The sequence below is a fragment of the Terrapene carolina genome, unplaced genomic scaffold, assembly GCF_002925995.2.
Source record: "Terrapene carolina triunguis isolate 2854851 unplaced genomic scaffold, T_m_triunguis-2.0 Scaffold111, whole genome shotgun sequence".
Classification (NCBI taxonomy): domain Eukaryota; kingdom Metazoa; phylum Chordata; order Testudines; family Emydidae; genus Terrapene; species Terrapene triunguis.
Window position 1 is genome coordinate 25,137,927 of NW_020664462.1, and position 24,107 is coordinate 25,162,033.

The 24,107-nt window shown below is 41.0% G+C and overlaps 1 protein-coding gene across 1 annotated transcript in view; it reads left to right on the forward strand.

The window, feature by feature from the left end:
• Positions 1-24,107, forward strand: part of PARD3 (par-3 family cell polarity regulator) — a 386,953-nt gene that overhangs the window by 233,230 nt on the left and 129,616 nt on the right. The window contains exon 20 of the mRNA XM_029911630.1: positions 21,367-21,624. Within this exon, the coding sequence (XP_029767490.1) occupies positions 21,367-21,624 (258 nt within the window). The remainder of the gene's footprint in view (positions 1-21,366; positions 21,625-24,107) is intronic.

The following is a 24,107-nucleotide window of genomic DNA, read 5'->3' on the forward strand; positions in this document are numbered from 1 at the left end:
CACTTCTTCAGATGCAAGACTTGCATCTGAAGAAGTGAGGTTCTTACCCACGAAAGCTTATGCTCCCAATACTTCTGTTAGTCTTAAAGGTGCCACAGGACCCTCTGTTGCTTTTTACAGATTCAGACTAACACGGCTACCCCTCTGATACCATTCGTAACAGTGAGAGTTATTAACCATTGGAACAACTTACCTAGGGATGGGGTGGAAGACTGTATGTTTTTCTAAAAGATATGCCCTAGCTCAAGCAGAAGTTGTGGGCTTGATGCAGAAATCACTGGATGAAAGTTTAGGACTTGTGTAATGCAGGAGGTTGAACCAGTTGATCATGATGATCCCTTCTGTCCTTAATATATATGAATCTGTGAACTCTATATTTGATGTTTGGCTCCCAAAAAGATATGTGGGATTAATCTAACAGATTTTAATTGTAAATCTCTGAGTTTCCCTTCTGCTAGTATAGAGGCCGAACCATGGCTTTTGATCTTTACTTGTGGCTTAATTTTCCTTTTTATTGATAAAATCAAAAATAGGAGCACTAAATGTTTTCCTGTTTTGTTGAGACATTCTTTTGAAGTAATTGCTCTCTCAAATAAAACTGTAAAGGAAAGTTTTGAAGTTGGAGGAAATATGTAACAAAGAGTGTGAGAGTGTGTGTGTGTGTGTGTGTTTATATCATCATCAAAGCTGAATGTTGGAATCTGCATGATGCATAAAATTATTTTTCATGGTAGGGAAATTTTTTGTTATGCGCACTCTCTCAATAATATTGGTGAGAGTATAGAATGTGCATGTTATAAGACAGATTGTAATAGTCACTCTGAGTACTACTGTATAATTATATAGCCTCCCCATTCACCAAACTACTCTCGCCTCCTTGAAATCTCTCCTTAATACCTCACTCCTGCTGTGTCACAAAAGAATTTATATATCCACTCGAATCATCAATATGTGCCATGCCAGAACAGCATTATCTTATTATTGTGACCCAGATCTGTCCTCTCCCCTCAGATCCCCCCCACCCCAATTGTTGGTTTCATTCTTGTTGTGTCATGTGTACAATTATTATGTAATTTTTTTGTTGCGGGGGCCTGTACTACTAATAAATCATGATAACATAGCAACAAAAATGTGCTGGGTGCTTCCTTAAGTTTCCAAAAGTAGATTCCAGATTGTGACTCAGTCCATGGTGGTTTCGAATTGTCACAGTCAGATTGCAGTTCTTCCTTTCTATTTTGTAATGTAATTATATTAGATACATAATAAATTACTGCCCATGCAAATTAACCAAAAGTCTAGAAATAATTACTGGGGGAGACAGTAAAATGATGCTGGTTTATAATGGCTCCTTTTTTCACTTTCATTATGTTTTAGTGGCACAGTTCACTTACTCTGTTTTGTTTGGTGTTTGAAGCTCTATACCTTTAATGATGCAATACTTTTGGGAACTAGGCTGAATTTAATGAATTTACTATGTGTAAGAGGCTTGGAACAAAAAATCCTTAGGGGTCAGAGAACAAGTGAATGGTCCATTAAAAAATCAATCATGCCCACAATTTTATGAAATTATTATACTCTGACTTTGCAATTTTAATAGTAATGTGCTTACAATAGTATTTTGCTTAAACTCTTGAAAGTATTTTGTTCATATTGATTAGAAGACAAATAAGCAAATTAATGTACTTCAATTTATCACTGATTGAAATGGCTAAAAACTTTTATGAATACAACACTAATACTAACAATAATTCCTTTTAAAAAGAGTGTCATTTTAGCCAGCTCTGGTGCATGTGTTCCAGCAACAGTAACAAAGCAGTTTAGCACAGGATGTAAATTGTCCAGTTGAAAATACAGGGGCATAGACCAGATATGTTTAGCAAATACCTCCATTAGAACTGTGTCAGGAACCTGGAATAAGCACCCACAATTCTTATAAAAATTGTCAGAGGATACTTATTGATGGTAAATTGTCAGGATCTCAGGTTGACGTTTCACCCGACAACACACTACTGTGTATCTCCATTCTGGGGGCACTGGTTTACTCCGAGAAGGGAGGCTAGTGAGTTATCTTTGAATATCTCCAAGCACTGACCATCCAACCCAAACTGCTTAGGTTATGAGCTCTGACAAGCTTACAGCCCCAGGTGGCATTGTTGTTGAAGCCTGAGCACAAAGGAGTTACCTTGGATTTACATCGCTGGAACAGAGATCAGAATTGGATCCATTCAGGGCCAGATGAAGGCAATCTTGGGCTCTGGGCACACCACATCATGGAGGACCCTTTGTGCCTGACATCCATGCTCTAATCCTGCCCCTCCATGTGCAATACTTGGAGTGGTGGTGTCAGTGGGTTCCCTCTCCTCCCAGAGAGGTAGGGGCAGTAGCATGGGCCCCCTTTTTCCTAAGGAGTAGCAGGAGCTTTCCTCTCCTTCCTCAAGAGGAAGGGTGGCCCCCAAGTGTATCTGCTTGGTGAGATGCATCTGCTAGATTCTTCTGCTCCTGCCCTGCATAGAATCCCCTGGGGGGTGTTGGTGCCGTCCTTTCAGAGTAGTTGATCTTGCATTTAACATCCCTTAGAGACGTATGGCGTAGTTGACACCTCAGGGGTTTCAAGTTGTCTACAGACTCAGGCAGACATTGCTGTATTGGTTACACTCAGGTCACGTTTTCAAACTTTTCTGGGCAACTAAAAGAGCTAGCGTTGCTGCCCTGGCTGCGCTCCCCTTTGTGGATGCTCATCTGACTGTTGTACCCAAACCTTTGGCTCCCACAGGCTTTTAAGGTTATGATAAAGTCTCTCTATCAGGCCTTTCAGGCACACTTCCGTGTACAGACTCCAAGTCTGGTGCCCATGGGGAAGTTGGATCCCATAGCCCAACTGCTCCGCCAAGTCTCTTCAGAGCCTTCCTACTCCCTCCCCAGAGTTGCACTCACATGTGTACTGTGGATCACTGTGTCACGCTTTTGTGGACTTCATGACAATTACAGCAAGTAACACCTAGGCTTTGCAAAGGCACTTCTAAATTATACATGCACGTTAGCTCATAGATGAAGTACTTGAGATACACAAATCTATGGAAAAATAACTTCACTCCTGAGTGTCTTTTGGGTCTTAGTGTCTTCCAGGGAGTCCAGACTTCTTCTGCCCCCTCCTCTTCTCCTACCCAGTCTTGTCCTCTGGTTCTGGTCTGTTCCCCTTGCTGGAGGGAGACTTCCTTTTAACGCTTATTCTAACACCTTTGCTTTTTCCTGTCCTTCCCCAGGGTTTTTCTATTCTCCAGCAAGTCCAAAGTCTTTGGCTAGGTTGTGCACTGCTTGGATTTAGACTGTTCTTCTTCAAGTAGTGTCCCTCTGGGTGTGCCACATCAGGATATGTGTGTGTCTGCGGGTCTGCAGCTGCACCCTAGACATCCTCATGCCACAATACGAGGGCATGTGGGGGGGGGGGTGAACCCACCGCCACTCTAGTTCCTTCTTAACTGCCTTCAGCTTGAGACAGTGCATTGCAATGTCCATTAGCTAAGCCACGTGACTTGTTACACCACTTGCTTTTTTTTTTTCTTTTTCTTAATTTTACAGGTATTTCTTTTCTTTTTTTTATTTTTCCCTTATTTAGCAGTTTGTGCCTTTTGGAAATGGGGAGGATTCTCCTTCCCATTTTTTTTTTCCTTTTCCTGTTCTGGGCCTCAAACTGCAGCCTTGAGTATGGGTTATGCCCAAGACCCCAGGTTTCAAACCCTGTCACACCTGCTACAAGACTTTTCCCTGCAGCAACGGGCATTCAAGCTGCTTCAGTTGCCTTAGGAAAAACCACATTCCCTCCATGTGCAAGATCTACTCAAATTCAGGAACTAATAATACAAGAAATTCAGAGAGAGGTCAGACTTAAACTCTTGTTCTCTGACACCTGCAGGGTCTGAGTCACCCCTCTACATTGGAGCAGCCACCTGCCTCCAGTTCTTTGGTAGCAAACATTCCAGGGGCCCTAGGGTACCACCAAAGAAGAAAAGACCCCACTCCTTAGAACGGGACAAGAGAACGGAAAATTCACCCCTGCAGACAGAAGCTCTAGAACCCAGCAAAAGCTACTGTCATATACTGACCCAACCTTGGTACAATCCCCAGTACTGTGATATATATTGACTCCTGAGGGTCCATACCAGAGTCTCCAGTACAATCTAGGCTGCTCTCTCATGAAAATCTTCAACTCATGGAAGAGCTTGAATCACCATTGTTGACAGATACTAGGAGGATTCCCCACTGGTACCGACTCATTTCTTGGAGCCTACTTACCCTCCATCCATACCATTGTCAATTGTGGCTTGTCCACTGCACCACTTGCGCACCTCTGATAGACCCCACATAGGACTTGGAGATATCTATATGTGGCTTCTCTCCCTTCAAGCCTCCCTCTCTTGAGGTTCACTCTAAGGAGGAAACTCCTAGCAGGAAACACATCAGAGACCCTGGCAGGGACATCCATGGGGCCTCACCCCTACTCTTATGCTCCAGTGGGCATACTGGAACTCCTGGGCCTCCTATGGTGACCATTTCTACATAAGAGGACATATCAGGAGCAACAACCAACACCCTTTAGTCTTGCTCAACAGGAACATCCCAAGCGGAACATGAACCAGCTGAGGAGGAAGAAACACCACATTCACACAAGTCCCCTTTTCCTCACCAGATGAGGCAATCATGCCTCTTCCATCATCTTACCCTGATGATTTCAAGGCCTTCCAAGACCTTATGAAATGTGTGGTAGACACATTACAGATTCCAGTGTTCCCTGTTGAACATGCATCATACATCTCCTCAGGGCAAGATTGCACTACCTATCCCCAGCCTCCATGGAGTGGCAAATCCCAGCCACTGTACCACTTGCATGCAAGCGGGTTGACAAGAAGTACTATATCCGGTCCATAGGCTTGGAGTATTTTTTCCTTCACCCTTTAAGTAACATGCTGGTAGTTGAGGCAGTTAACTAATTGAACAGACAACATTGGTTCTGTTCAACCCCATCAAATAAAGCTAAAATGTCTGGTTTGTAAGAGCTACTGCTTGGCCTCTCTACAGTTCAGAAAAGCCAATTACAAATCCTGATAGCAAAGTACGACTTCACGTATTATTCCAAATTTGTATCTTTTATTGTATACCTGCCTCAGGATCACAGAGAACAATTTCAGGCCCTCATTACGTAAGGTTAGACAGTTGCCAAAGCATCTCTCCAAGGCCTGGTCCACACTAACCCCCCACTTCGAACTAAGGTACGCAAATTCAGCTACGTTAATAACGTAGCTGAATTCGAAGTACCTTAGTTCGAACTTACCGCGGGTCCAGACGCGGCAGGCAGGCTCCCCCGTCGATGCCGCGTACTCCTCTCGCCGAGCTGGAGTACCGGCGTCGACGGCGAGCACTTCCGGGATCGATCCGGGATCAATTTATCGTGTCTAGACATGACGCGTTAAATCAATCCCAGAAGATCGATTGCTTACGGCCAGACCAGGAAGTAAGTGTAGACCTGCTCCAAGCCTCACTTGATGCATTCAACACAGCCAAATGCCCCATGGCTATGGCAGTAGTTCTTCTTCGAGTGCTTGCTCATGTCGATTTCCATTGTCGGTGTGCACGCGCCCAGATGTGTGGCTGTCAGAGACTTTTGGCTTAGCGGTACCCATTGGCCACTGTGGCACCCTCTGAAGTACCGTGCTTGTGGCACAATATATCAGGCGCCACTGGCTCTATGCCCTCTTGGTTCCAAGACTGTGAACTCTGAGCCCACCTCCTGGGATTCAGCTTGTGAATCACCTACAATGGAATCGACATGAGCAAGCACTCAAAGAAAAAACAGTTACTCACCTTTTTGTAACTGTTGTTCTTCGAGATGTGTTGCTCATGTCCATTCCATTATCTGCCCTCCAGTCTCTCTGTCGGAGTTGTGGGCAGAAGGAACTGAGAGGGCACAGGGCCGGCTGTGCCGGATATACCGCGCCATTAGCACAGCACTCCAGAGGGCGCCACAGCCAGCCCTACAGGTACCGCTAAGGCAAAAGTCTCTGGCCATGCACATGGGTGTGTGCACACCTACAATGGAATGGACACGAGCAACACATCTCAAAGAACAACAGTTACAAAAAGGTGAGTAACCATTTTTTATGTGCTGTATGCACCAACCTTCCTGGCTGCAGTACTCTGGCCTTCCCTGGGAGGTACACAATACTGTTAAGGACCTTCTCTTTGTGGGGACTGAATTATTTAGCAACACCACAGATGGGTCCCTTTGCTCTCTCAAGAACTCATGGGTGATGCTATGATCTCTGGCCAATTACACACTTGTGACAAAGAAATAATACAGCAGGTCACAGATGGCTCCATAACCTTGTTCAGTCTACCCCAGCCCATGAGGCCAACTGAACCCCACAAGAAGAACCCAGATCTAAAAAAGGGTATTCTCCCAATCAGCGACATCTTCAAAATGTCCACTTTGACCCACTGGTCAAGAGTCACAAACCATCTCCCACTCTAGATCCTGCACTTCACCACCATTATGGGGATTGTCTTTCCCATTTTCTATTTTCCTTGGAGCTTATCACCTTTGACATGTGGATCTTGGAATAATTTCTACAGGTTATTCCATCCAGTTCAGCTCTCTACTCCCCCACCCCCAACCCACTTCCTGTCCCTTTTCAGGGACCCTTCTCACGAGGACTTTCTCAGGTAGGAAGTACAATCCCTGCTAACACTAGGGAATGGGTGGCAGGGTTGGCGATCTACCCTGTTCCACTGGACTTTAGCTAGGAAAGTGTTCTATTCTCAATACTTCCTGGTCCCAAAGAGAAATGGGAGAAGGAGACCAATTCTGGACCTCAGAACTTTGAACTGTGCATCCATGCTCAACAGCTCAGAATGGTAACCCTAGCAATGTTAATTTCCTCTCTGGATCCGGAAGATTAGTTTGTTTACCTCGACCTTCAGAATGCCTATTTCCATAGTGCCATGCATCCCTCACACTGACCATTTCTACGTTTTGTGGTAGGCAGGGACCGCTATCAGTATCTCATCCTACCCTTTGGCCTTTCCATCATCTCAAGCGTCTTTACCAATGTCCTATCAGTCACTGCATCCCACCTTCTCTAGATGTGAATAATTCTTTCCCTACCTGGGTTATTAGCTCCTAAAAGGTCACTTGCTTCTAAAGATATAGACAGCAACCATAAAACCCAATCTCTGGTCCACTTGGTAGGGCTTTACCTCAACACACACAAAAATCTATGCTCTCACCCATTCAGTGCATAGACTTCATTGGGGCCACTTCATCTCCACCACCGCTAGACCCTACTTGCCGAAAGACAGATTTGCCACAATGTCCAACCTTGTTTCAAAGATAAAACAAAGACGGCAAACCACAGCACAGGCTTGCCTACAACTTCTGGGCCATGTGGTATTCTGCACATTTACCAAGACTAATCTCTCAGTGTCTTCAAGCCTGTCTGAGAACTGTCCATTCACTCAAGTACGTTCTCTGCAAATGGGTGTTCATACCTTGGAGGGGCCTCGTCTTCTAATTTGGTGGAAAGACACACTAAATGTGGGAGTTCAATTCCTGCAGCCCCTCTCCCCTGTGAGTCATCACCATAGACACTTATCTGCTAGGTTGGGGCACACACTCCCAAAACCTCATAGCTCAGAGAAGATGGACTCCTTTGGAGGCTATCCTCAATATCAACATATTAGAGCTCAGAGCAGTTCATCATACTTGCTAGCACTTCCTCCTCCACATCAGGGGCCACCCGACCAGAATAATGCTGAACTACAGAGCAGCAGCGTATTATACCAACTGTCAAGACGGAGAAAGATCCCACTCATTATGTGCAGAAGCCATAAAACTGGTAAATATACAATGCATACAGATTTCAGTATCTACCAGGACTACAGAACAGAGTGGCGGATTCTCTCAGCAGACCTTTCAGCATCAACCATGAGTAGGAGCTGTGAGCAACGAGGTTTTCCGAAAGATATGTCTTACCTGGAGCAATCCACAAATAGATTTCTTCACAACTCCATCCAATAAGAAGTGTAAACGACTCTGCTTGAGGGGAGAGAATGGCTGCAACTCAATGGGGGATGCCCTAGTTATTCCTTAGCCTTGTGTACTGCTTTATGCTTGTCCTCCCACTCCCCTACTGCTTATGTTCCTGAACAATTTGAAACAAGAAAGATTACTAGCCATCATCATAGCACAGTATTGACTCAGACAGGTGTACAAAGCTGGTTCACATGTCTCTGCTACCGCCTCTCCATCTTTCCCTGTCAGTGAATCTTCTCAGCCAAGAGTCAAGATCCCTCACTCACCCGAATCTTCCGGCACTTCACCTCAAGGCCTGGCTACTAGATAGCTCTCTGGTATAGAACAAGACTGCTCCCTGGGTGTATTAACAGTTCTGCTTCATAGCAGACTTTCAACAAGGAAAACTTAATTGCAGAATCTATGCCGATCTATGCCTCTTCTTGAGTCTTGCCTTACACACGTTCTTGGTTACCTGTTCAATTTAAAAACCTCAGGATTATCGTTGAGTTCCATTAAAGTTCACCTAGCTGCTGTCACAGCCTTTCACACGCAGCCCCTATTGAGGGGTTTTCAGTTTTCACCCATCCAACCACAAGGTTTATAAACCTGTTCAATCTCTTTCCACCTTGGGGCCTCAACTTAGTCCTCGGAGCACAGAAGAAACCTCCATGATCATGGAACCTATGACAAACTGTTCCCTCCTTCATTTGTCCCTTGACACGACATTCTTCATAGCCATCACCTCGGCTAGGAGGATAGGAGAGCTTGGAGCCTTGATGGTTGCACCCAGTATATAGAGTGTTTCACTGTGGCAAGGTGATGCTTCATTTTCACTATCTCTTCTTTCCCATGGTTTCTTCAGAATTTCACATCAACCAAGAGATTTGCCTGCCGGTGTTCAATCCCATGCCTCACTCTTCCATAGAACAAATGGGCTTTCATACACTTGACATAAGAAGAGCTCCCAGCTTTTTACATAGATGTGACCTGGCCCATCAGGATTTCACCCAGACTTTTCATCTCAATTGCAGAATGTATGAAAAGACATTTGATTTCCACCCAAACACTATCCAAATCGGTTACCGCTGCATCTTAAACTGTTACAAAGCCTCAGGGGTTGGCCCTCCTCTGAGACTCATTGCTCATTCCACCAGGGATCAATCTACCTCATTAGCCCTTCTGAAAAACATACCTTTTCCAGACATCTGCAGAGCAGCCACCTGGTCCTCACTACCCACATTTTTCCAGCACTACATTCTTGTGACTGTTCTCAGAGCTGACACAGCTGTCAGTGAAGCTGTTCCATGATATGTACTGAATCCTCCTCCTCCTCCTCAGCAACCTTCTCCGTGATGGGGAGACTGCTCAGGAGTCTCCTTAGGTGGAGCACCCATAGGGATGCTACTCAAAGGAGGAGAGATTATTTATCTTGTACAGTAACTGGAGTTCTTTGAGATGCATGTACCTATGTGTGTCCCACTACCCACCCTCTTTCCGCTCTGCCTTGGAGTCTCTCTCTTTGGACTTTTTTGGTAGAGAAGGAACTGGAGTGGCAGCAGGTTCACCCCTCCCTATGTACGCTCCTGTTGGGGCATGAGGGTGACTGGGGCACAGGTGTGAACCCACAGACACAGCCAAAAAAACACCTCCAATTAAGAACACATGGTCATGCACATTTATCCTGATGTGGAGCAGCCACAGGGGGACACGTCTCGAAAAACTCATTCCTGTACAAGGTAGGTAACCTCTTCTTCTTGATGTCTGTATTGTTTGGTTAAATACACCCATAGCTTGCCTTCTTGCAGAGGAGTAGCTCCCTCCACCCTTAGGACTAAATTAACTCTTTTTACCCATATATCAGACATGAGAGAAATATAGACTGAGGTATCTATAATAGTTATATGATGCAGAGTTATTTTCCGTGTTCTTCACAGCTAGATACTTGTTTTTAATAAAAGCTGAAATTCCGATGTAATCTTATGATTCAGAATATGAATGGCCCTCTAAGCATGGGCCTATAGTGCCTGTGTCTTAATCCAGCCTTGGGTCCATTATCTATCTCATCTTGAAAGATCATTGATCGAATGGAACATTTTATCATTCTGGCTATTGCACTTTGATATTAAGTTCAGTTGCTAAATATCTCTAGGTTACTATATTTTTAACCATTAGAAAATTTTAATATTTTATTCCTTCCCCATTCATAAACCCCAAACTGTCTAGACAATCTTTACACACAATTCACTCGCCAAATTCAATTTTAAAACAGAAGTTGTAAAGTTATATAATTGCAAAAATAATTATAACTCTGTAACCCTTTGAACACTACTGTTTGGAAAGATGATGCATTCTGAGCGTTTGTCTGTGATGGGGGCAGGCATTGGGAGGAGGAAGAATGTTCTGAACCAGGAAGAGAAGTATATGAAGTAAGTGTTTGTGGTGGGAGTGATGAGAAACTCACTTGGAAAGGGAGAAAGGGTTGTAAAAGAGAGTTGGATACTTATGAGATGTTAGGGCAGAGTCTTTGGCAGATAAGAGAGTAATGGGAATAAGTGCTTGATTGAGGTTGGGGACCATGCTGGCTGGGTCTTGTCTTCTTCTGCGTTCTAAAGATGTTATTCAATTTTACTGTAATTATTTTTGTACTTGTGTGGATTAGGAGTGATGTGTGCTTGCTCTCACTCTATATATAAGTATAATATAATTTTATCTTTTTTTGTTTTTGGAAGCATTGACATTTTCGTCCTTTAGTTTGTAAAGGAGATTAAATTTACATAATTCTTCTGTTGTTTGTATACTTGTCTGTGCAAATGTCACCACCAATGGCATCAGTACTGCTCTGGGAATAGTGTCTGTCAACTGCAGCTGTAGAGCCAGAAGGGGGAGCTCCCAACATTGTTTTTTGTGTGTCTTGACTAAATAGATAGTGCATGTTTTTAATATCATAGCCAAAGAAAATGGAGGGTAGATATTTGGGTAGGGAGAGTATCCTCTGCCAGCTCTTAAGATTTTCTGTATTGCTGCTGTAAGTGATGTGGTAACAAATCCTGTACTATGCAGGAGGTTGAACTAGATCCTTTACATCTTTGAATCTATGAAATCCCAGTCTTACTTTGTAAGTTTATTGGGTACTTGCCCAACTTTCCAAAATGAAGACATTGTTAGTACTCAATATACTTACATAAAAACAAGGATTCAGAGAAAGGGAATGTTCTTTTCAGAAATTCTATGTACTGTAGTGCACCAGAGCTACCTGACAGTAACTGAAAATTGATGTTATAAATGGCTGCTTATGATGTTATGTTGAGCTTCATCCCAGAGTAAATTTTAATGCCATATTATAAACATGTGAAAAACTAAATTTAGACTGGAAATGCTGACGGAGCTCTTAACTACAACAGATTGAACAACCTCCTGCGACAACCATTGTCACTGCTTTATCTACTTGGATAGAAAACTACAAGTAATGGAAGAATAACTAGTGAACTTTTGTCTTATAGAGATACGGGAAGAGTGTTATGCCATATATTTTAAGAGAGTCATTCTGGAGCAGATTTTTAATTTCTTTTGTTAGAATACTCAGTATCCCTATGGAAATATTTTATATGAATTCAGATTTTTTTTAAATATTGAACATAAACAAGATTGTATTTTTAGTGTCTCTCTTTGTTTCCCGGATTTTGAATGCAACACTTCATATGCATATCAGTAATTAAAATAGCCCATTGATATTTTGTCCCAGAGGATTTGGTCATTCCATAAAGGCAGTTTCCTGTATTGTATATTTCCTGAGGGTATGAGAGCCTATACCTCCTACATATAATAAACTTCTCTTCATCTTTCTCTAATGCCATTAAAGCTACAAGCCTTTTGTTGTAAAAGTATACTAATGAATAGAAATGTTACAACAAGAACAGTGTCTTGTGTTTTCCCTTCATCATGCATCATCCATTTTAATTAGACAAAGGGATGGTGAGCACTGTGACAAGAGTCTGGAATTAAAATCATTAATTGATGTCAAGCTGAAGAGAGACTGCTAACATGAATTTAGTGACAGCAGGAAAGAAATTAACCTTATTACTTTATTTAGTATATTAGATTATTTAATATTTTTTCCTATGCAAGGTCAATGCACTTTATTTATGATTATGGAAAAGGACAAATGATAAAAACTATGTGAATGTTCATTATTATCTAGCAATGAAACTTGCACAATAAACCCTTTGAAAACTAAAAACAAAAACAAAAAAAAGCAAAAGGCATGCACCAAAACTTCATAGTTTCTCTTTATAACAGCTTCTTACATATTCTGAATGATCGTCATATACCATATGGCCTGTTTTTAGTTGGCCACATGTGTTAACAAGAGCTATCTGATGGAAAAAGTGCATCTAACAAAATATTACTTTTCTATCGAATAGAGGAAAAATATCAGCATAGCAAAAACTAAACACATTCTCTCCCTCCCGCCCTCCCCTCCCCCAATGATGATGGTGATTGGAATAACTGACTCTCTTTGCATCATTGGAAATTTGGACTAATAAGAGTTGACATTTAATGTTAAGCATCTACCTTACTTTTGAGAAGAAAGGATGGCAACAGCATCCTACAGATAATTTGTGACCTGAAAGGTCATAATAAAAGAATAAAGGGAGCGTTATCTTCCAGTAAAGGCCATCTGGAACTATTAAAGTATCAGATGGAGTAAGGGTTGAACAGCAGGACACTCTCCTGGTGTCCTTCCAAATTTCCCAGAGAGACCATAATATTTTTATTAGAAAACACCAACCCCCACCCCCACCAGCCAAATATTTTCATAAAACTGTTTCATCCTACATAAAGAAAAAAAGTAATACTATATACTGTAATATAGAGAGAATTTCTGCTTGGTTTTGTTACATAACCTACTAAGTGTTCACATATATCTTTAAAATAGAACCATACCACATTCAGTTGTAAAGTCTGCTTTTGATTTGGTTTATCCCAATGCTGCCTAACGCTTCTCAGCAGTGATCATCCCCTCTACATCCATATATACAATAGATATTCATTGTTCCATTGTTTTCCATAGAAGTGTGAGCCATGGCAAACCTTTTCTGACATCCTGGACATTTTGCATAAAATTCATTAGTGAGTATAAGAAAAAATCAAAATATTAATTTCTCCTTGGTGATCTTTGGGAAGGAATACAGATGTGAGTGATGTTTGTTCTTTTCACCATAGGTTTAGTGGAAAGCATTTTAGTATTGTTGATTGTATTTTTACATAATGCTCATGGGCCTAATGTTATAAGATGGGTGAAGTGTATAAAGTAATTCAGTGGCCATAGTTTTTGCAAAAGAGAACACAGAATTGGAGCATGAGAAGACTGAGCTTTGGCTAATTCTTTGGGCTCATTCCTTCTCCCACTGAAGTCTATGAAACTATTGCCATTAACTTCAGTTGATGCTTAAATTGGGCCATTGGTGGAATGACAATTGCTAAAAACAGTCAGTTTTTTAATAGAACACCTTTTATTTTCTATAAGTACCTTTCATGGTGCACAGAATACTAGATCGTATATTAAAGGTCGACTGTATCTGTGAGTCTAGGCAGTACAATGACTTAGTGCACTCACCCATCTCTGTTGGAAACTTAGGTTCAAATCAAGAATGCATTCTAAAGAGAAATAGAAATCTGCAAGGAATTTTAGGGGAAAATGTTTCTCCCCAAATCTGATGAATTATTGCAGGGACAATGAATTTGCTTTTATTTTTTAATCCAATGTGGCCATACAGCCACATTTTAATACGACATGCCCATTTAAAAAAACAAGAAGAGTCATTCCACTATGTTTATTAACTTATTAAACTAAACTGTGTTTATTGCTGTTGAACTGAACAGCACTGAAAACCCATGAAATCCTCTAGGCTGCACTACAGGAGTCTAACACTTTGTAGCTAGCAGCACTTAAACAGTGTGTTTACTCTAATTCTTAAGGACAGTAGCAATTATCTGAATAATCAAAAGGATACCTGATAGCATATTCACAACATGCAGCATAGGCTCCATCCACAGTGCAGCTGGAATCTTCGTTTTGTAATAAGTTAAGGGCGCAATCATTTTAACAGGTTACAAGTGACATGGTTCAGGTTGACAATGCCGCAGCTTTTCTGCCCTCACAACTGTGCTTTCATGTTCACAACTAAAAGTGCCCAACCAGGGAAGCAACTTAGGGAACCATTCTGGGAAATTTTGCTATCCCCTGGAGCCCCAGCAACAATTGCACACACCAAAACTGTGGATATTTTTGTTTTTTCTCCTTAGGATTTATGGGATTTCTTATGTAAAACCTGTAATTCCCCGCCTCACAGGTCATGCTGGCTTTTTCCATCATGGAGACTTTTTTGTCACTAAAGATTGCTTCATCTTCCAGCGTCAGGATTATGCTGCTTATCACCCAATGCTGTGGAAGCACAACAGGATAGAAGAGATAACAGCACCCAGGGTGCTCTGAGTAGGTGTCTGAAAAGGAGGCAGAGGTGCATGCAGAATTTGTTGTCCACTTACGTTACCAAACTGAAGATTGAGGAGGAGACTGTGGGCTAGGCTGAGCTCAGCCTGTTGGCAGGATGATGGTCTAAGTGCCTGAACCAGCAGTTACCAGATGAGACAGCTGTGAATGACCAAGCACATTTCTGACATTCTGTGTGTCTGGCTGGCAAATGGCCTAACAACAGAAATGTGTAAGTGTGCGAGCTGCTGTCCCTCTGCATGATAGAGTTGTCATGGCCCTCTGGAGACTGGCCACAAACACCAAATGCTGTTCCCTGGCAGAGCTCTATGTCTTGGGGAAGATCACAGTTGAAGAAATGGTCCAACAAAGCAAGTGCTACTGACTTGTCTGATTGATAAAAATGGAGCTCCTGATGTAAGCGGGGCAGGGGTTGAACAACACTGCTGGAGCTGCCCAAGTCATGTTCGGATTACTGATGGATCTCATTTTCCACTTCTTTGTGCCTTCAATCAGGCCAAAGCATTGAAAGTTTTGCTACTCTGTGGTGGATCACAGGAGCCACTTCCAGGGAGGTAGATATCATTTGGTGTGGCAAGTTTCAAGATGCCAGAACATAAAAGAATTCCTAAGAGACAGACTGCAACATTACTATCCCTTCCCCTCAGCAGGGTTACCAGCTGGGTTTCTGTGCCAACTCCACTTCTTGGCTTTTGACTCCATGCCCAGATTATAAGGATGAGGACATGTTGGCTCAGTTGTGTATTTTGGGAGGCTGGAGGGCCAACGCTGAAGAGAAATGACACATATTCAGTCATGACTACTTGGTGTTTGCTTCAGAACATCTGTGAATGCAAAGAAGAGCACGCCATGGGATGCTAAAGCGGGCCTCTGAACTCTGTGGTGGCTATTCCTGGCTGTGCTGTGCAGATGAGCTTGAAGCAAATGGAGGGTGAACAGGAATGAGCGCTCCATGCTTCCGCTTCTACAGGGTTTTCCTACTTGACCTTTTTTTCTTTTTGCTTGTATTTAATATACTAATGTATGTCTGTCCATCAGTGCTGTCCATAATAAACTGATTTTGATTAAAATGTTCCTTCCGTAGATTCTGCAGAGATGAATGTTGGCTTAAAAAAATGAATAAAATCCTAAAAGATTCTGCAAGTTCTGCAGACTGTGCAAAATTGTCAAAGTGATATATGGGAGTGTAACTGAGATTATAGTTTTCAGCCATTGATCACAACTGGTAATAATTCTCACCTGTGTCCTCAAGGTACCATTGGAAGCAGGTCTGAGATCTTTGGATGGATGGGTGGGACCCATCATAAGTAGAAGAGTGGTTATGAGACTCAGATAAAGATCAAAGAAGGATACAGAAGAGGGTAATTTCATACACTGACTAGATTGCTGAAAACTAGAAAAAAGGCTTCCATCACCGTGAAAGCAGTATGGACTGCATGAGCTGGCTTACTTGCTGGTACGCCAAGCCCATAAGGCATTTTCCACCGGCAAAGGGGGATCTCTGGCAAGAAATGGCTACAGACCAACCACCTTTACTGGAGGGGGACACTCTGGCAAAAATTGGCCTGAATGCTGGCATCCCGTTTGAATGGCACACATATGTTGACAGACTTGCTGTCACTGCCATTGTTTTTTCCTGTTTTGAATCCATTACACAGAAGCAGGCCAATCAGGTGGCCGAAGCAAAGGGAAATTAACTATTATGGGGAAGCTGGTTCAGTGAACTGGCAGTTTCGAGCGGCTTGTCATTTAGCTTCTGTCCTTACATAATGCTACTTCTATCCTTAATAAACACTGCTTCAGTCATCACTGACTTGGAATTGAGACTGTTCAATGCAGATTTTTGTAATTCACTGAGCCTTGGTGGAAGAGGCTAGGATACTGATTATCACTTGGGCAATAGTTGAATCTTGGCAGCAGCAGGAGCAACAAATTAAATTGGTGAGGCATGTTGCAGACCTGAAGCAGCAGCCAATCCCATTTCTGCTTTTACGGGAGGACAGTTGTGCCTTCACAACAACAGATCTAGTGCTTATGCCCTGGGTGCTGTGGTTCATTACAGTCTCCCTCCCAGCCTGCTGTGTGCTTGCCACAAACTGTACTCCCACACTGCCCATTAATAAAGACATAGGGTAGAGCTTCCAAAATGCCTAAATCACTAATTTAAAAAGTCCCACAAATGGGATTTAGGCTGCTTTAGGTACTCTTGAAAAATTTACTCCTAGCCAATACTTGAGTTAGGCTTTTCCTCCTCCAATGGCCCGACCAGCTTATCGATCTTGACTCTCATCTGCTGGTATCTCAGATTTGAGTTTTCCACTGTCCACAAATTCAATTTCCTGACATGGGAAGCACTCAGTCCAGTCTCTTGAAAGGAGAACAGATTGTCTGTGGTTGCTGGAGATGTTATTCAAATCCTTCACTTAATTGTACTACACCTTCATGCATTTTTTCTTCGGCGCTGTCGAATGATCATAGAATCATAGACCTATAGGTTTAGAAGAGACCACAAGGGTCATCTAGTCTGCTGGATCTCATTCTCACCAATGTGATCAGAGACTTGCTGATACTCCCTTTGGCTTCATTTGGCTGTAATGGTCTCCTCACTCTAGAAAGTAAGATCTTGATAATTCCTTTTGGGCAAAGTGTATTGTCTGTTTCTCCATAATAGAGATGGGAGCTGATGATCGGGTCAGAGCTATCTGGACAATAGTGTAATTATAAACCTACTTTCAGCTTCCAGGTGACATAGTCAGGTTGATTTCTGACTTAAGTACAGGGAATAAATAGAGTCCCAGGAGTCATAAACAGTGGTACCTACCGAATATGTATCCATACTAATTATGGAGAGGAGAAGAACTAGATGTACCAGTTACAGTGGTATAGTGAGAGGTGCATGTCTACACAACAAAATAACCATGTGCCCAATGACTTGCAGGAAGTCGTGAGTGTGCCAGAGTAGGCCTCTAGCAAGAGTTGTGCAAGCCTAGGGTTCACCGGTGGTTATCCACTTATTAACCACATGCTGTGGTGGCTTGGTAACTGGGTTAGGGGCCTTTATTTCTGTGAAATATCATTTCAAATTAACATAAAATCAAGAGATGATAGGTAGTCTAGTGTCAATCGATCAGCTTGTTAGTGAAAAGTTCTTGGTACAGTTATATGAAGTTCTGTGGCTAATAATGTTGTCATTTAAGCGGTCATCATTAGCCTTTGAAGTTAATGCCCCACAGATGTACATTGAAAGAGTTCACACCTTTCCCCATGCCATGGTTTCAGATTGTCTGCCGCCTCAGAAATACAGCAGTGCATCAGTTGACATTTTCAAGCCCATCTTTACAACCAAATTGGCTTAGAAACTTCTTGTGTTTTTAATATAAAAGTTCAGATTCTTTTTAACGCAGAAAAGTTAGTGTTTGCAAAATGCCTTGAAGATTAAAAGGATTATATACATGCTAAGCATTATTTTTATTATTATTGTTAAATCCATTAGAAATCTGTAGGCAGGCCCTAAATCTTCAGAATTAACTGATTTAAAATGCCAGACACAGGCATTTTTATTGTCCCATGTCATAAATAAATTACATTCAGCAGTTGTCAGTCTACTATCTTTTGGATGTATATCCACATCACAGAACTGCTGCGTGACGGTCCGTCTCTTCTCTTAAGGCAGGATTTAAATAGCAGGAGTGAGAAACACTGGTGGGGATGAAACAATGTCAGAGACTGCTTGGCTCTAGCCCCTGCTGCATTGTATGTTTTCATTAATGTATACATGCACATACATATTTTAATCCCTTCCAAAATGTTGTAAACTCTAAATTTGCCATACGTATATTTACTTAATGAAATGCATAGAAATCAGGTGAGTGGAGAGCTCCTATACCAAGAAAGAAACCAAAAAGGTTTTAAAAAATTTAAAAAGCCTGTTGAAGCATTAACTTCTAGAGCTGGTTATTTAGCCCCACATGCATAAAGACATTTCAGAGTTCAGAGTGGTTTAAATCATAGACATTATAGCACAAAGCGTCCTTTGGGACAATAGCCAGCATTCTTCATGAAAATGTGTTTAAATATTTCGTTCTTGTCATAGGATTCCTTTAGATTTGCAGACACAAAATAATGTTAAAACATATTGTGTCCCAAAGAAGACTGTAAGCCAAAACAGTATTTTAAACATTATTTTAAAAATGTGTTATTTAAACAAGACTGGATACATTTTTAACATCTGAAAGTGATAGCAGTGTGTATAGTAGGCCTGTTTTTCTTTTTGTTCAATCTTAAAGCACAGAAAAGTAATTTAAAAAACATTTTGTGGGTCAGTAGAAAGGAGCCTCCCAAAACTTTAACCTTAGAATTATGCTGTGTGTTAAACATTACTGATTGTAAATGGCAATTGAATACTTGGGGTATAAGTCACAGTAAAACTGCTGCTTCAATTTATATGGTATTCAGGCTTGAATCTAATTTTTAACTCTGTGTATTATAAGATGGATAAAAGTTGTTCTCTTTTGCCAAAGAGAGCAGGACAAGAGGCAGTGGGTTCAAGCTATAGCATAGCATATTTAGATTAAATTTAGGACCTTGCGGACCCTACTAATCCTATGATTCTATAATTCTATATATGAATAATAGGATATATGTTACTAATTAATTATAGGTAATATTCTACAAACTAGTCTGGATACTACCGTAATTATTGGCATAACACCTTACTTTATCAATCCTCAGCCATAGGAGAAGGGATAAACACTGTGTGTTGAACTATATGCAGCTATGTGAACTATGATACTGCATTGCTGCAAAAACATGAATGGCCCATGACCATACGAATGGCAGACTGAACAGATGAATGACAGACTATCATTAAGAATAGATGAAACTTTGCAAAGTACATTTTGCCAGGATGTAGATGGCTGTGATATTCATGGGCAAACCATGGCTAAATTCACCAGAATGGCAATGTGATATTCATTGTAACATTAGGGATGATCTCACCAGTTGGGTAGGAATGATTCATAATCATCACATGTAAAAATCTTATCAGGCATAGTTTGGACTAAAACACATTTTAGTTCATGCCATTTACAGTTAAATTGTCAATTTTCATGCACTAAAAGGTTGGCTGCCTGCAATATTCGAAATATTTGTTCAGTCAAGGCAATATCAACTAAAGCTTCTAGGATGTGATGAAACGATGGCTCTTGAAACTGCAAATAAAATGCCAGAACCTACCAGTACCTGACCTTCCTTATTTATTTTTCTGTTCAGATAGCAGTAATATCAACAGATGGGACAGAAGCCCCCAAAATACAATTAACATAGAACTTCAAAATAGAAATGCAATCTTCAGCTAAAGCAGGTCATTTTCAGGCTTTGGTCCCTTGTGTTTATACCTTGTGTATTACAGATAGAACCCAGTATAGTTAAGGTTACAAACAATTTGAATCACAACCACCTATTCTTTGAATTATGGGACAGTGAAAAATATGTATTTTCCCCACTGTGTCACAAGTTGTCATCAGACTATTTTTAACAGGCATACAGCAAAAACAGTGGAAGTTTGAAACTTGTTTTGGACATAATTCTCGTGGAGAACTAGTTCCTTTGCTTATTTGAAAAATATGTTTAATCTGAGAAAAACTAGGAGCATTTGAAAAGAGGAAATTGAATCATTTCAGTAAAAAGTGCCCTTAACTCTCTGGGTGTCCTTTGAGAGATGTATTGGAAGCTGATTGCCTCTAGATTTTCTGTTTTCCTTAAAATCAAACGGGAAAAAAATCCTAATATTAATACAAACATTACATTGAAAAATAAAACTTTCAAAAAATGAATGAATTACAAAAGTTAACTTGCTCTGGTAATGTTCACTTGATCATGTTGCACTTATGTGTATTTTCTGTTTTTTCTTAACTGAAAATCACAACCTATTGCTTTTTATTTGTATGCCATAAAATCTGTTGGAGTCCAGATTCACTCCAAAGTGAATTTGAGTGTAGAGTCTTATCGCAATATCTAGTGCTGGAAAGACCACTTGAAAGAACAGACTGAGCCTGCACAAACTTTCCATGACAACGTTAGGATAGGTGAGTGGATTGTAAGCAGGTGACTCCTACCTAAAAGAGTGGATAGCCCTGGCTGGGAAGAGAGGTATGGACAGGCACTTATTTTGTGTGAGGAATTGGTGCTTTCACCAAACATCTATGGAGTTAAACAGTAATGAAACCTGTCCCTCCCCACCCTTGGCATATATAATTCCCACCTTTAGTTAATTCAGGTGAACTTTTCTGAGGGCTTGTCTACATGGCCCCCCAGTTCGGACTACAGGAAAGTGAACTGCAGCATGCACTAGCATGCTACACTGTAACTCCCTCATGTGGACGCTACAAATGCAAACTAGAAGGTACATAGTTTGGGTTAATGTATTCCTGTTTAAACAGAGCTACATTAACATGAACCTAGATATCTTTTAGTTCACACCCATAGCATCCACACAGGGGAGTTTCAGCGCAGCACATTAGCACCCACTGCAGTTCACACCCCTGTAGTCCAAACTGTGTGGCCATATAGACATAGCCTGAGTTGTCCCCATGTAGACCAGCCCATAGACTGAAATTGAAAACACTTGAACGTACAGGATGTGCCTGTAATATTACCCTAACGTGCCTGCTAGTTAGCGAGGAAAAAAACCTTGCGTTGAAAGAAGTATATTATTGTGAATAAAAGTATTTTCACATGAGTTATTTTTTAAAAATTCAGTTTCAGCCTTGTTTTTATTTTGCAGAATTCAAGCTAAAACTCGGGAATTTCGAGAGAGACAAGCTCGCGAACGTGACTATGCCGAGATCCAAGATTTTAACCGGACATTTGGATGTGAGGCTGACCCAGTGTATGCTGGAATGGCTTCATATGACTCTTCCACAAATAGTGGCACAATGACTTTGAACACCAGGCCCCAGAGCCCCAGGGAAGGACAGACAGTTGAAGCATTGTATGCCCAAGTGAAGAAACCAAGAAATTCAAAGTCTTCACCTGTAGACAGGTAGGCTCCAGACATCAGTCAATACTATGTTTCAAAATTCAGCTTCATAATGTTTTTGCCATAGGAGTACTGTTCATCAATTTTAAAGCCAGAGCTGCATTTTATTAATGGCTTTTAAAAAGCCTTTATGTAGAAAAATATTGAATTAACACAAATCAAGTCATAATGGAATGAGAAGCACAAGCTTTTGTAATGATTCTAACATTTCATCTCATTCTTTAAATGGTTTTGGACCCAAGATTCACTATTTAGTATAATTCAAATTACAGTCAAACTTGTAACAGCCTCTGGTTTAATTATCAGAGGTCTTGCTAATGTGATTGGAGGACAATGACAGTTCTGAATTCTGTTTGGAACAATTATTTGAGCTGTGCAAAACTCTTATAATGAAACCAAAAGCCTGGCAAAGCTTACCTGGATTCTGATTTTATTGCAAATCTGAACCCCTGCCCAGCTGTGTGAACTTTTTGAGAAAACTTAGGCCAAGTAACTGAACTAGGGCTGGCTTTGGGCCAACTTCCTTACCATTGACTCTGGTGGGGAGAAATTTGTGTGTGTCTGTTTGGTAGTCATAGGTGGAGCTGTTTGTTTGTTTTGGTGGCCAAACTAAGCTATATATGTCAGTTTTGCATTGCTTCATTCCAAAATCAGGTACAACTCTACTCTGTTTGGGCTGAGACTTGAATTCACCTGAAAATTTGCAGCAAAAATTGGGACACCAAATTCCACAATCAAGAACTGTCAAAAATTGTCTAAACTTCTGTAGACCAAATGTGGCAAAGTTCACACAGCTCTAATTATTAAATAAGTAAGAAACGCCTCTCTTGTTTCATATTCCTGGCGTGGTAGCTTTGCATTTTCTAAATTTTGCAAAAAAATAATTTTAAATTCCTAATACAGAAGACATTGGTAATTCAAAAGAATATATACATTCATCGCAGATACATTTTAGCTCATAGAGGCCCCCCCTTTCCTCTCAAAAGATCAATGCTGCTGCACTTACAATAACCCAATGAAACCATTTCTCCGGGTTGCAGTATTTGAGGTCTGTAACCTACATCAAAATACGACTTTAAATTCGCATATTTCACTTAAAACCAACAGACATTAAATTCCCATGGTGCCAGTGATGATGTAGCATTTGACCTCAAGGGGATGTAGCTGTCACCTATAGTTTAGCTGATTGTTTAGAGCTATTTTGAATAGACGGATGGAAACTGTTATGGGTAACCCTCAGCTGGACCGAGTGGGAAATATTTTTTAAAAAGGGCCTTCATCATGGCAGAAATATGTACATTATAACAGAAAAATACGCCATCAGATATTGAGAACTAATGAAATTTCAGGTGGACTTTGCCAAACATTTTTACTAACATTCAGTAACATATGGCTGCCTTTCCTTTTTTGATCACTCTGGTTTTCTAAATTGCTTAGCAAATATGCATGGTATAGGGCCTATTTTGTGCATAAAATAAAATTGTTTATAATAAATACAGTCTGAATATACAACTTTTTTTTCCCCTAAACAAAGACTGTTTCACCTTTAGGCTTGGAGTTTTACATACCTTCTTCCTTTTTACTTATCCCTGTATTGACCAACGGCAATATAATTAGGTGCCAGAATTCACATCACTTTTAGTGACCTTGAAAATCAAGGTAGTCTGGCTGGATAGTGTGGTTGCCACACTGACTTTTACAACTGTTTTTGTTAGAGCAAAGGCACTGTTTCATGCCTGAGTTGAATAGCATCAATGTCATATGAAGAAAAAGAGTTATCTTTGATGAAAACCTGACAGGGAGAAAAGTAAGATCTGCCTGACCTAGCTAACTATGTGGGATCGCTGATGAAAGATCAAGGACAGTGAGAGAGAGCAAAAGTGAAGTTATGGCTGGAATATTGTTGGACTGTGGTGATAATCAAGAAAGCAGAACTGAAGAGCACACTAGTCTCGTTTGCACCTTCAAGCGGTTAGTTATTGAAGTAAGGAGGACTTCACTAAGGATTATTGGATCATGCCAAGAGAAAAGGAAAGACCCAATACACCCATCAAAATTGAGAAAAAGCAACTCAAAAGCTAGAGTTGGAGCAGAAACAGCCATCTGGACAAATGACTTCATGAAAACAGGGCAGTTAGGAAGCAGGATTGACTCAAGACAAGGGAGACAGGAAACCTAGCAAGAATGAAACTTGGAAAAAATTGAACAGTTGAAATGAAAAGGGAATCATATTTGTAAAGTGCCCATCACAGTAGTTAGTATCTGGGCTCTATGATACAGACTTGTCTAGTACATGGAATACTTTCCAGCAGGACCCTAGCTCTCCGCTCTCTCCTCCCACTTCTTAATAGAAATCAAACTCCAAATGGAGTTGGAAAGTACCTTCATTAAAATATGGGTATTGCAGCAAGTCTGAGAGGCTCACGCTCAGTTTAATCTCCTATCAAAAGCTTAATCTGTGGCTATGGGTCCTAGCTGAGAGAGCT